Below are 15,074 nucleotides of genomic sequence, written 5' to 3' on the forward strand. Positions count from 1 at the left end.
TTTTTTTAAATCTGTGAATACTGTGAGTAATTACTATAATCTCCAGAAGAAACGCCACATTAGAGTCACACTTGGGAAAAATTGCCTAATAAAATCTGGAACTGGTCGCAACTCGCAAGCATGAATTTTTTACCCCTTCTTGTTTTAAATTTTCTGAGTTTGGGCACCTCGGCCTCAAAAGTTTGTCTCTTCCCCTTCAAGTTTACTGTTAAAATACTGAATTAAATAGACAACAGAAAAATAACATTAAAATATTGAAATAGAAACAAAGAAAAACCGTTAAAAAAAAATCGCAGTGCAAAAATTCGTTTTCGATCAGCTTTGAAATAATTTCGAAGGCCCGTGTTTGACTCGTGACTCTGCCTCGAGCTCCATCAAAATGTAATATGATGTGAACATCAGGATGGAATCTGGCTTGAATTGTGACCGATTGCAGTCAATATAATGACATCTGCAATATTTTATTCTGTGGACGTGGAGAAGACTACAACAAGCGTTAATATCGAAATTTGTTACGAAAAGTTAGAATCAAATTTTCAAGTCTGCCTACGTGGACCACTCACTCCATCTTCGAAGATCACCTGAGGTTCAGAAACGCACTGATAGATTGATTCTAAGTTTATTGTGTAGCCTGTAATCTGAGCGTTCATGACCACCCGGTAATCGCGTCAATAACTTGCCGAAGCAAGCTTGGGTTTGAAAGTAAGTCTTTTTCGAGCCGTTCGGTCTTAAACTATGCGTTGGGTCACCTAATACGACAAAACAAACCTAAGGCTGGGAGTAGACTATAAAAGAGTTTGATAAAAGATATTTTACAAAAATCGAAAAAAAACAACGAATATGCCTATTGGTAACATTCGCTCGAATGTAACCGATACACTTATTGGTTACATTTTCAAGTTTTATAAACGAACTTATCTAAAACTTTTATAGTGTAATCCTGGCTTCAGTAAAATTAGAATCTTTTACTAATCGGTCAAATATCAGGTTAAACAGCCTGAGTTTTTAGAGTCATCGGAACTAGAATTCGATCTGGTTAGAGCTCCTGGAAATCTCAGTATGGCTCATTCGCCATATTTCTGGAAGTGTGACGTCCGTATTATCGTTACAGCCAATAGCTGTTCCCTATGCCACTTTTTTGCGATTAATTCGAAGTCACTTCGAACAAAAAAACTTGTTTTGCCGCTCTAAGGTGGAGAACAATGATTCCGCTCGGTACTCCAGGTATCTTAGATCTAGTGCAAATGGTTGAAGTGCGCATCGTTTGGAAGATAGATATATCAAAGGCCAAAAATAGCCGTTTCCACGAGGGTCTATGTGTGTGGAATTTAATCTAAAGCTTAGAGTCAAAGTCAACATCAGTTTCATTTTGCGTTTGATTATTTTAACTGCAACGATGGTGATTTAATTTTGTTAGCATTGAAGCTGTCCAATACAATTAAAATGAACCATGGTGCCCTTGACAGGTGACCGGCGGGCAGTGTTGCCAACTTAATCATTTTACAACTAGATCTGGCCTTTTTTTCGGCCATTTAGTTGGAAAAAATACCCATCTAGTTCTTTTTGTTGTTTTGCTAGTTATTTTTCCAGTCTTTTTCAAAAAAAATTATCCTGCACACTAATATGTATATAGGTTATTATTAAATTATGTGAAAATACGGGAATGTCCTGGGAAATACGGGACATATAGTCATCTGAATAATGACTAAAATTAATTCTGGTTGTTCAAAGCCCGGTTTCTAGTTTTTGATGAAGAATCTAGTCGGAAAAATTTTTGACTCTTGGCAACACTGCCGACGGGTCTTGAGAAAATAATAATTGCATAAATCTCAGATAAACTCGGATTTCTTGGTCATACATCAATATTGTTGGCTCAACGCGACACCATCGATCAAATTCGGGAGCTGCGACGCACTCCTTTTGAGAACCACAGAAATAAATTCTAAATAAGAAAAGCAACGAGAGAGAAATGCATCTACCAGTAAGATTTTTAGACGACCCCCGTTGAACAATATATCTATCCTTGAAAAGTTTCTGCTTTTAGTGCTCACAAAGACGGCAGCGGTGCCAAACGCTGCGCGCGCTTCTGCTGGAATAGAGAAGAGTGGGAAAAAGAGTGGCACGGAGTTCCAAAGTAAAAAAAAAAAACCCGGAGCTGTCCCGGCAAGGAATGATTGATGGGATTTCTAATGAAGGCGAATACACACACACACGAGCACACCAACCCCTCTCTCTCTTCCTAAACCCACCCATTCTCCTGTTTCGAAGAGTTATCCAGTTTCCATTTCTAGAAGAACTCGTTAACCGTAATCTCGGCTTAGAGTTCCGGAAACCTGAAATGTAGACGCAGCTTCAAAATACACTTTAGTTCTTCGATTCAACCACACACCAGGCTCTGTGTGTGTGTGTGTGTGTGTGTTTCTAGTTTTATTTTATTTTTGAGGGGGTGCAGAATAGGATAAAAAGGAATTTAATTGATTTCTCGAATGTTTCTTTTGGGTCTTTTTCGGTGAAGTTGAAAACGAGAAAATCGGTAAAAGAGGGTGGCGAGAGATGTATTTTTGATCCTACTGGAAAAAAGAAAGTTCACACTCGCGGAAAACATGCACATGAATATAAAATTCCATTCACTTCAATCAATATTCTAGATTATCTCAAAGAGGTTAAAATGTGTTCATGATTATTATTCCATTTCGAAAAATTTCCGAATCAGTACATTCGGGTAATATGGAACACCGTGTTTCCTCCGCCTCCAGATGTGGCTCCCAGAGTGGGACAGTGATAAACAACTCTAAAATGCCCCCTACGATGCTATAGAGGAGTGGTTCTCAACCTTTTCAAGCCCGCGCGCGGCCCGGTTCATTCATTTTTGTGAGTCGAAGGCCCGGTCAAACACACGACCAACGGAAAATTGAATGAAGAAAAATGAAACGGCTAATCACTCGCGGCCCGGTATGAATGATATCAGGGCCCGGCGGTTGAGAAACACTGCTATAGAGTCAGTGTTACTCGGTTGTCACCATCATCACGGCTGCTATAGGAGAATATTTATTTTTCCACTTCTAGAAATTTACTTAGGCAAGTTTACAAAGGTGTTTAATTAATGAAAATGTGTCCATTAATTTGATACTAATCACAATATACATCACAAGTGTTGTATTTATTGTGCTGTGCTCATTTTTAGCCAGCGACTCTCTCCGGAACGCTATTTTTTCACAGATGGTGTGCCGGGTAATATGGAATACTAAAAGTGTTATCTGAGTTGGGCTAGATTATCTCTTCAACATGGAAAGTTTAGTAAAATAGAAGAGGAAAGACATCTAGAATAACGTGTGTACTGTTTTCCGTGGGACCCACCTTGACTGTTTCTGGGCAGAATAGGAAGATTGCATTTGTGATTCTTGCAAATAGACTATGACACAATGTATAACACTACAAAAACAAACGATGAAATTTTTATTTTTCATTGTCATAGATTCATTAAATTTTGTTTCTGATCAATTCGAATTAATTTTTCTCAGTTTGAACACCCTATTCCATATTACCAGACGAAAATAGTTTTTTTAATGCCTTTTTTTTCTTAGTTATAATATTTATTTTTAAATACGATACACTTGTCAATGCAAAGACAAGGAACCAAATTTTATAGAAATACAAGTTTCAGGTTTCTACCATATTTCAAATTGAAATAATCGAAAAAATAAAAGTGGCATTCCATATTACCCGAATGTACTATATTAGTTTCAGCGAACTCTTTAGAAGGACATCGAAATTCAATTAAGAACATATTTATCGACACGAATATGAAGGCTCAAGGTCTCATTCACGCTTTTATGATGTTTCAAAAGAGAATATGCCAATAAAAGAATTTTTTTGAATTGATATAAACGCATAAAGCGCTTATTCCCTGTAAGCAGTTGTGAAACAAACAAAAACGAGACACCTGATTGGAGGAATTCGATCACGTGAGCTGATGCATTCATCAAAGCGTTCGCTTTGTTCATATCGTGTTAAAGACAGAACATGCTTTATTCACGCGTTCATGTTTTTATCCAATGTAAATACAATATATCGATCGCAGCTTCGATATAACTAGTTTCGTTTATTTTAAGAGGTTTCCTACCTCTCTTTTAACATGGTAAAAACTTTCTTATGTAGAAATATTATTAAAAATATTATTCATCCATTGATTCATTTAAAGTTTTTAAAACACGTTTGATTGTGCATGCTATCCTATACCAGTACAAAATTTTACGCGTACCTCTAATATTTAATTTTTTACAAATTTTCAAAAACGCGCATTAAAAACAGCTTGCACGCATGATAAAATAACATGACATCAAAGAAATTGAATAAAAATTGATTCAAAATAAAGGAAATTGTTCGGGTTTATAAAATGAAAAAAAAAAGATTTGAAATCCATTCATAAATACTTGGGTTATAATTTTTTTTTTTAATTTTATAAGAAATTTGAAATTCAATTTTGAGTAAGACTGAGTCGATAAAACTCACCAGCTCTGTTGGATTGGTCAATCATAGGCTGAACTATTCGCCGTCTTGCATTGATAAACCTAAAAGAGAAAAAAAATAATTCCTGTTAAAATTAAATGTTACTGACAACGGTGAAACTTAACTACAGGGGAATGAAAATTACAGCAAAATACCCCAAATTTATGCAGTGGATGGGGGGCAAGAAATAAGCGCATAAGTTTAGGCACAATTTTAAGTACGAATATTAGTTAATTAGGGTAAAAAAATCTGAAAGAAAAATTCAACTCGTTTGGTAAAAAATGCATTAAAAAGTATAGTTATTCTCTTGCACAATGTTATTAAATGGGTAAAGAAGGTATATTAAATGCCAATGGTGTCAAAATCTAACTTGGCTCGCGTCTGCTGTCCGGTCATTAAAAAATTCAGTAATTGAATTGAAAGTTCATTTTTAGTGATGAAAAGTGATCTATAGTAGCGCTTCATTTCTTACCATTAGCGATTTATCGGTGAACTTAACCTTAACGTTAATTGGGCGCTTTGTCGCTTTTGACACCGTATTTGACGACAATTAGCGATGGAATCTCAGTTTCCCGTACTTCTCTCGAGGAAACCGAATCAACTTGAGAGAAAATCCTTCGGTCCTTGCAATCCCGAGTTTTTCAATTTATGCGAAGCCACAATTTTTTAGAAGCTCGGGATTTTTGGGGTTTTTCTATAAATATACAAAAAAATCGAAAGAATCTGATTTCCCACTGGAAGATTTTAATAAGCTTGAAAAATCGGAAGGCTTCCGGGTAAATCGGACGCATTGGCACCTATGCCTGTTCCATCGGAAGAAATAAGCTGCTTGTGTTTGGAGGCAAGAAAACAACTTTTACTTCTGGGTTGCAATTAGTTGAGAGTTGCAGACCAGGGGTGCATTGTCATTAATGAGCATTAAACAACTTTTTTCAAGGTGGAAAAAAATGTTGAACTTCGGGCAAGAAATTATTAGTCAGCAAAAATGGTAAATACCATACAAGCCTCAGGATTCCGATTCTAAAATCACGACTTTTCACCTCTAACAGCTTTTATCAACTAATACCGTAGCCCAGAGCTCTTCAAACATTTTTCTAGTAGCGAGCACTGCCCGTACCCGTCATCAAAAGAAGAGCACCGTTACGGCACGTTTGACGTACAAATGCATGAAATGAGGATAATTTTAATCCTTGAATATAATTTGTACAAGGTATATCTAATCAGAAGGTTGATTAAGTGCTCGCTAGCACGAAATTAGACACGGGAATAGATCATTATGGGTGCTTCAGGGAGCACCGAGGTGCTCGCGAAAAACAGGTTGAAGATGCCTGCCTTCGCCTATCAAAAGTCAGCGTAGTTTCGATAGATATGGTATTCTGATAATCAAGTAAATGTTATTTTACCTATCAGTTAATAATTATTATAATTTCAACAATTATCCCGTGATTATGATTGAATTCGAATGTTCACAGAAAATCGCGGACACTGGAGTATTGCTGTATAATATCGCCCCCCTTCCTTATGCTTCCTTTCTTTCAAACCGAGCACAACTCCGGTCTATCGTCATAGGCAATTTAATACCGATTGAGTTATGCAAATCCATGACATTGAAACTCATTGTGGCCATTATAATTTTCATGTGAACACTGACATCGATTTTGAATTCGTGTCATTTTGAGGTTGAACCGATAAAAGTAGCATTGGGCTAGGATTCCAATAGAGAATAAAAAAAAACAACATTCTTTTTCAATGTGTTTGATGACCAACCTGTGAGTTTGGTCAACGAATGTGACATAAACTTTGATGGTGCTCACATTCATAATCTATATCATTTGGAAGCCGTTTATCACAAATTTTCATCAAACGAAAAATAGTTTGCCAAAACAAAGATGAAAATATTACGGGCCAAAGTGATATCTACGGGTTTACAAAAGATTATTATTACTAGGTTCGATTTTGAATGATCAAAATATTACTGAAGAAGAATTTTCCATAGTTTAATGCCATAAGATATTATTATATAGTGAAACCTCGCTACAACGGTACTCAATATAACGATAAATCCCACTACAAAGATATTTTTCCAAATATTGTTTGTAATTGCCTATAGTCTAATGTTAAACTCCTCTCGACGCAACGATACCCTTTACTACGATAAATCCCTCTATAACGATATTTTTTGTCGATATTTTGAAACGGCTATAACGATATTATTTATATTTTCACTCAAAATCACCTTGTTTGGTACATTTTATCTGGTACATTTATCTGGTACATTTTAAATTCCTCATCAGTGTTTGTTCTTTCGAGGATATATACTTACATCGATATCTTGCACTATTTACCGTCCGAAAGTGTAAATGAAATTAACGTGAAGCTACTTTCTGAGTAGTACACAATAGTGCTGCTGTGTGACAAACCACTTTACACTGCTGGACAACCAACTGAATTTTATTAATCAATTGATCAATTATAATTTGCACTCAGACTGTTTAAGTACACACATTTACACTTCCAGCACAACTCACTAGGTAGTAAATTGCCCATGGCGATAGATCTGAGTTGTGTTCTATTTGAAAGAAAGAAGGAAAAGAAAGCATAAATTTGGTGGCGAATGATGATAATGCTACCTCTCGGTATAACACACACAATAACATCTCTACAACGATATTTTTTTTTTGGTTCGCATAGTATCGTAATATCGAGGTTTCACTACATATCCTATTCTCTTGACAATATGATGTACAAATGGAAATGAATCCATCACTTGTTTCACCACATACAGCATAAGCAACCGCCCCCCTTTTTTGGCAATTCAGAAACTCTCATTCCCCCCCCCCCCCAAATGCTTCAATAGTGTACTCTGTGCCATAAAGGACCCGGACGATTCCGTTTGGAGAGTCATCTTCGTGATTCTTCTGGAGCAACGGATTTGGAGTCATCATGATCATCCTTTAGGCTCGGAAGAGGAAAAATTGCAACAATCCAGAGATTTCACCCTCCCTTTCAAAAGTCACGAAGATGGGATACTCTACAGCCATAGTCACCCCCACCCACATGGAATCCGGGTTTTTTTTTTTCCATTCATATATATAGATAGATCCCGTTTCTTTCCTCAAGAGCAGGTCAGTGAAGAGACGAGGCAGAGGAAGGATGGTGGCCTGGATCCTTGGCGTATTTCAATTTGCTCCCGTGATTTATGTGCATCTGCGCGCCTGCGCGCCCGGGGGCGCTGACGAACAATTTTCAGGGATAGAAAAGGAGGAAAATAAACGCTGCTTTGCTATCCTATCATCCTATTCCTCTTTTCCAACCACCGTGCACCACCAGACTTCCCCCACTCCGGCATCTCTAAAATATGGCCGCGTAGCCCATGCCCATATTTTATAAGGCACCCGATTGGTGTGTCATCCAGGGCCCCATGATTGCTCCTTTTTTTTTTTTCCTTTCCCATGCAATGGAAGGGAAGTAAAGCTCTCTCTGCTCTCGAACAATAGGCAAATCTCTTTTTCCCAAGGAGCATTCTAATTTTGCTGAACCTCACTCACATAAGGGACGACGCTCTCGCTATACTCAATTGACGCATTATATGCGTTTCCATACTTACTTTTCGCGCACATTTACCTCGCTATAGAAATTCAATTGTTCTTAAGAGACTTTACGACACATTTTATAAGCTCATTTTAATATATTGATGCTAATGGATACCCTCAGGGAAATGGTTCTGGGATACTCGCATTATGCACACTCGCATTATTATTTTTGTGTCATGGCAGTCATTCTTCTAGACTACATCTGGTAGAAATTTTTACTTTTTTCTTTGCAAGGGTTTTTTCCTCCTTCCGTGAAATTATAGATCATGTTTTCTAGTTAGGTTTCCAGGACATTACGTGCTAAATACTAATACAAAATTAGACGAGGGCAATGAGCAGCACAACATACGTGCTCAGAGAAAGCCACATTTCAAACTTCCATTGCCACTATTGTGAATCTCGTAACATAACTTCTCTGAGGACAGCATAAAGAATCTGAAATCTCGATAACTGTGTAAAAGTTCTAGAAGAATGTCATTTGATTGACTTCAACCACAAATTATGCCACTTTCTGTAATGGATAGACAACGGTCATCTTTTATTGCCAGGACTTCCATCTCATGGACAGCGCCTGTGTCTTCTCACATTTTTTTTACCGTTTAACCTACTTCGTTAAACCACCCACCTCGGCTGTATAACAGAAAATTGCCGGCACTGAGTCGGTGATCTACGTTTGTTTATTTGCTCTGTGTTCATACTAATGACCATCCTCGTGGACGATGAGATCTCTTGATATCTATAGGGGTTTTAGACTCTTCTCGTATTATTGGGAAGTTTAATTGACAAAAATAGTATATCAAATTTAGCTGGGATATGTGTTTTTCTGTGCAATGGTTCCCGTCAATCCCTTTAAGTCTTCATGCATATTGTTATTTCCTTTCTAGCCATCGGTTTCTCTTTCAATTTCTATACGAGGTTGGGCCTGAATCTGTTTGCAGTTTATAGTGATTTATTGTCATTTGTGAAATTGCGAATGATGTTTCTAAGCTCAGTTAATTTTATATCTGATTGTCTCGGCCATTATTCTCCAACTGCGACAGACACTGCACCGATTGTAAGAAAAAGGGTATAAACGGAGTGTCGATAAAGTAGGCCTATAGAGCGTATCAGACGTGGACCCGTAGTTTTTCAAACGCTAGACGAAAACAAAAGACACTCCTCAGCTGGGATTTGAAAACAGGACTGTAGAACGGAAGGTTGATGTGCTAAACTCAGCGGCTAGATGGAAATGCTGTTTGAAAATACGATAATAATAGTGATTTGGTACTTTCCCGAAAAATTTGGGCGTTGCAGTCGTCTGTGTCATCGTTTAACGCTTGAAATATTCATCAGTGATACCAATATATGATAATATATATCAATCAAATACATCTGCACGCAAAACTAATCGACAACAAAATAAATCCCAACAAATATTGATAAATCGCTTTTACATTTGAATCGCGTATGTGTATTTGAGACACGTACGTTTTGGACAGATTAAACGTTTCATTCGATCACGAATTCATCCGTCGTCTCAGCATATGAGTACAGGCATTAAGTGCTAGCGAAGAGTGCCCATTATTACGCAAACACATTCATCTGAAACGTAATGATCTTATTTTGAAACTTCGAGTGAAGTCGCAACTGAAACTGCGAGAGAGAGACCGCTGATTGATGATTATGGTATTGCGATAGACCAGGAACGACACGAACAAAGGAAAATCATTTGATTGGCTTAGTTTGATCACGTGATACGATTCGACCAATCGGATGTTTTACTTTTGTCTATGCCATGCATGGGCTTTTAAGAGTTTTGATAAATTAATACTGTTCAGCGGATTTTCTCTTGAGCAAGTTGAATGCTCTCTCGACTATGAATGATTTATCGTTATAAGGTCGTTTTAAACTGTATAAGGCGTTGTTCAAAAGCATAAATCTATAGTTTGAACCTAATTTTGTGATAAGAACATCTCCATCCAAGTTTGAAACGCAAAGGACAATGTTATGAAAGCCTAAATACACACACACACAACTTCGAAGTACATGCTGAAGTCCACGCTTGATACGAACAAAACACTTGTATTTCACATTTTTTACAACGTTCTCCGATTCGTAGAATTTTTGAATTTACGATGCCTTCGGACTAAATACAATAAACGAAGAGAAAGGTGATTTCCGACTGTCTCCAGTTGACATTTGCTTCTGGAAGTTGTAAAAAATTCTTATCCCCCCACCCATATAACTCAATGTAATATACTATATGTGTATGAAGATATATACAGTGTGTGTGTGTGAGAGAGAGCTTGGCAACGCTGATAAGATCCTTCTGTTAGGATTTTTGAAAAATCCCCCCCACGAAATCTACTGTTTGTGCCAGAGGCGAATTTTGAAATTGGAACCCTTATCAGAGACGTTGTGTTGCCCTGCTTATTGCACCTGGGTGGCTTCTCTCAACACATGCCCATATATCTTTTAGTGTTTACAGAAAGATCTTGTCCATATACGCCCTCCCAATGCCACGTCTTCCGACAAGAATGATCACATTTCGGTTCCGGTTTTGGGGGAAACGATTCATCTCAACATATTCTTAGCTCCGTATAGTCAGTCAATATACCTCGAAGGCTTCAGGAACGACTTTCCGGAAACTTTACTACCATACTACTTTCTAACAAAAAAGCTATATATTATTATCAGGGAAAAAAAACATATGAAGGAAAATATGATCTTTAGACACATTAAAAAACTATCGAAATTTTAAACATAAAAAATGCTATTCTCATACCCGTGGTTTTAGACCATGGCCCCCCTTTGAACCATATTTTCTTCTCAAGGCCACCTCGTCTTACCCAGGGCTCCCCATCCTCATGGAGGACAATTCTTACTGAATTGAGTTTAGTCAAAACTAAATTTATAATGAACAAAAATTTTATAAATAAGATCGATTTCTGTTACTCTGGGTCACATACGGATCCTGAAGGGGGAAAAGAGATGATCATTCTTCTCAAGAGCCGAATTATATAAGAAAAATAGTTGTGGGTTCTTGTGGCGGCTATATGCGTAGCTGTCTCACCAGCCTGAGTTCCCGGGCAAAGTGATGCTCTGGGGCCCTATACCTAGCTGAAAGTAACCGTAACAGCTTACATATTTACATTCGAAAATCATAGTACCAGATGCATCATGTAAGCTCCCTACGGAGGCGGGAGAACATGAGGACCCCAAGCCATGCCCACATGGGTTAAGATGCAGTGTTGCCAAGTTAGTTATTCTTCAACTAGATTTGGTAGTTTTTTTGGCCATTTAGTTGGAAAGTTGCTAGTTGTTTTTCTAGTCTTTTTCAAAAATTTTCCTGTGTACTAGAGTAGTCTATTATTAACATACGGGAATATCTCCGAAATACGGGACGTATGATAATCTGAATAATGACCAAAATCAATTCTGGTTGTTTTCTAGTTTGTTTTTGATGAAGAATCTAATTGGAAAAATTTTTGACTGCTGGTAACATTGTTAAGATGAGACGGGCTTCCTGGACAGCTCTGCTGGATTTGAAAGTAGTCACATTTCTCTCCCCCCCCCCCAACACATTTCACTTCAAAACTTTTGTTTTCAAGTGTGAAAGATGTGATTTCTTCACATCTCTCTATGGCCCCCTTCACCACTTGTCGTGGCTCCCCTTTCATCTGATTTTCACCCATGGTCCCTTAGAATATCCCAGGTTGAGAACCACCTGCTGTATAGAATTCTTTTGTTTTGGTATTCTGCATCAGGTACAGTATTATGAGATTAATCCAGAAAACTCGCTCCCTTATACAAATACAAATTAATGAAACCACAACAGGAAAATTACTCAATAAAATGGCTGGAAAGGAAAAATTCTTCTCTTACAATATCGGTGTTTTTAGTGATTAATGAAAAAAAATCACTCTCTTACGTTTGGTTGTCGATAAGAAAAATGAATACAGTGTGTGGAACCTCCTCTAATGCTCCTCCCTTTAACAAACACTTTTCTGCTCCCCAGTCCCGTGGAATAGGGTTTTAATAATGTATTTCACTCCCCGTTAGCTGACACTTTTGACATTGGACAGTAAAATCAGGCAAACTCTATTTTTTTCCAAATTATAATTTATTAATTTTTGGTCATAAATCGAGAGTTTTATCATATTCAACTAATATGTTTAATCCCAAGTTCGTGGTAACTAATATGATAAATCGTCAATTAATTACTTAATTAACTGAACATAACTATGGTCCAGAATGGTGAATTCGAATGGTAATGTGCATGGCCCCCACAAAGGGGGGGGGGCCTGACAGGGCTCTAGCCCTGGGGCCCGGGCAGTTCTCATCATTTTTTGCTTTTTCACGCTATAAATTAACTACAGAAGGGGCCCGTGAAAAGTATGACGGGGGGCCCTCAAAAGATTCCAGCCTGGGGGCCCCTCTCCAGGATGTGGGGGCCATGGTAATGTGTGTTGGATTTGTTTGTTGATACGTGTGAAGAAAGCCAACATTACAAGACTGATAGTGTTTTGTCATGAACGTCTGTGTGTATTTCGTCTCTTCACACATATTTTAATTTAATTTAATTTTTATTGCAAAATATATGTGTAGTGTACGTATTATGTACGTAATTAATTGTAATAAATGCGAATAATTAATCGGTTTAGTGAAGAAAAGCAAGGTTAATAAATTTTTCCATATTTATCAGAATTTCCAACTTTATTAGGGAATCATGCATAATCACCGGTAAAAGTGATAAATGTAATGAAATTTAATTATACTTTCTTCACATCGAAACAATTGGTCGTTATGCACAACCACCGGTGTATGACTTTTACAGTAAGGCATACGTTTTAAAACGTATAGGAACCAATCTCGACCGACGCCAAACGTCGTATAAATGTGAAAGTCGTATAAACGAGTCTTCACCGTATCTCGTACCTTCTCATTAGCGGACAAAACGTATTATTTATTATCGAGAGGTTCCATTATATTAGCACTCAACTTCGAATAGTAATCTGATAGTTTGGACATCAGCGAGAACATTTACGTGAAAAAAATTATTAGAAAAAAAATTCCCATGCAATAGGATATATAACAAAAAATTAACATTCAGTTCTGAAACAAAAACACAGAGAGAGAAAAAAAGTTCCTTAAGATATTCCTAAGGGAATTTTTTGTTGTTTTCCGAGAACTTCCATAAAGTAGAGAAAAGAGATGTGGGAATCCTCTGTTTTATTTATCTATGTTTTAACATTTTTTTTTATCTAAAGACATTGCAGAAACTTGGTTTTTATAACTTTTCCAGCTCCTCATCCCCGCCATTCAAAACCCTTATTGTTTCTCGTATTTTTACTCCGCGCCACCGCCCTCTAACATTCCAGGCCGGTATTTTTATATTTTTTTAGTTTTGCTCGCCCTTTGCCCACCCAATCCCAACACTATACATACACCCACCACTAGGATCTTTTCTTTTTTTTAAGAGTTTTCAAGTCACAGCATCAAAGATTTTTAAGGGTAAATTTTTTTTTTTTTGTTCTGCGGGGACACAAATTGTAAAATCAATGTGGCTCGAAGACCAGGTAGTAAGCTTGCGACCGGAAAGTCAAGAGGTTGCTTTTTTTTTTTCGGTTGTCGCCAAAGAAAGAGCCAAATGAAAATGTGGTGTGTATATGTATGTATACATCTACAAGTAAAAACCTCGATAAGTCGTCGCTCTCACGCTATCGAAAAATTAAGATGGCTTAAGCGGAGTGACGACTGAAGCGAAGTGCCGTCAGTTTCAATGTGGAATATTGTGAAAGTCGTATAAATTCAAATAACATAAAATTCATTAAAATATGACTTAAGATCACAATATTAACAAAATTTGTAGATTACAAAATAAAAAACGGTATTTTTTAACTTTTTTGAGCTTTTAGTATCTAAGAGCAAAAGATATTGTTATCAGACATATAGTTTTAGTTTCAGAGCAATTGTTAGAATAGTTAGTTTTTCTCTACAACAAAACTATTAAGCATTTAATTTATATTATATAGGCTGCATGACATTTAATTTCAGTGTTTTGAATTATTTATCAGTAATTCATGATACACTGTAAGGTGAACTTGAATACAGAACCCACTTTTTGACTACGGGGGGGGGGGGGGGGGGGCAGGTAAAAGAAGACAATTGAAGGCCTCAACTTGGATCAGCAAAGATATTTTATTTTTATTTGAAGCCCTAAATTGGTGGGGCTCATACAGAAATCAGGTGCAACTGGAATAGTCCCTAACGTTTCAAGAATTTTTGTTTTTTTTAGTCGGTAAATGAACTTCCTCAGCCTAACTTTCGTTACTTGAGCCAGGGCCGTCCAACCGCCCGGGGCAAACAACATTTTGGCCCCCCCCCCCCAACAACTTTGAAATTCGATAATTCTATATTCTTCGTTCCCAAGTAAAACTGTCGCCCCCCTAAATTTTTCCTGCCGGGGCAGTTGCCTTTCCCCTGTCCCCCTCTAGTCCCGGCCCTGACTTGAGTTGTTGCATTTTAATACACAAGGCTTTCTTGAACACTTCGAACCGTGTGGCAATGCTTTTATCAAGCTCTTCGTTTAAAGGGAGACAGAGAAATAATATATTCCTCTCTCAAATTTTCCCATAGTGATGAGTTTACCGAAATTAGCGACGAGTAAACGAGGATTTATGAACATTGTCATCTATGAAAGCTGTACGGACCGAAGAAAGCAATGACTTAACCGGAGTGATGACTAAGCGAGGTTGTACTGTATATACATATTATAGACGTATATACAGGGTGTCCCGTAAGTGCTAGCATGGTCTTTATCTCATCAACACGCCATCGTAGAGGTATGATTCCAGTTTGAAAAAATGCTCAATAGGCGTTCAAAAATTACCCTGTACCAGTTTTGAGTGAAAAAAATGTGTAACAAAATAAAAAATCTTAATCTTTATACAGTCCCCCTGTGCTCTTCCAAAAATTTGGGAAGAACAGCGT

At 37.3% G+C, this 15,074-nt stretch overlaps 1 protein-coding gene across 3 annotated transcripts in view; it reads right to left on the reverse strand.

Annotated features, from left to right (window-relative positions):
* The window catches only part of LOC149074200 (homeobox protein Meis1-like), a 264,678-nt gene that overhangs the window by 8,503 nt on the left and 241,101 nt on the right, over positions 1-15,074 (reverse strand). For all 3 annotated transcript variants that reach the window (XM_089246885.1, XM_089246883.1, XM_089246884.1), the window contains exon 10: positions 4,513-4,571. In XM_089246885.1, the coding sequence (XP_089103011.1) occupies positions 4,513-4,571 (59 nt within the window). The remainder of the gene's footprint in view (positions 1-4,512; positions 4,572-15,074) is intronic.

Source organism: Pholcus phalangioides, unplaced genomic scaffold (genome assembly GCF_987345545.1).
Source record: "Pholcus phalangioides strain wild (caught in Gottingen) unplaced genomic scaffold, Ppha-v1.0 ptg000017l_1, whole genome shotgun sequence".
Taxonomy (NCBI): domain Eukaryota; kingdom Metazoa; phylum Arthropoda; class Arachnida; order Araneae; family Pholcidae; genus Pholcus; species Pholcus phalangioides.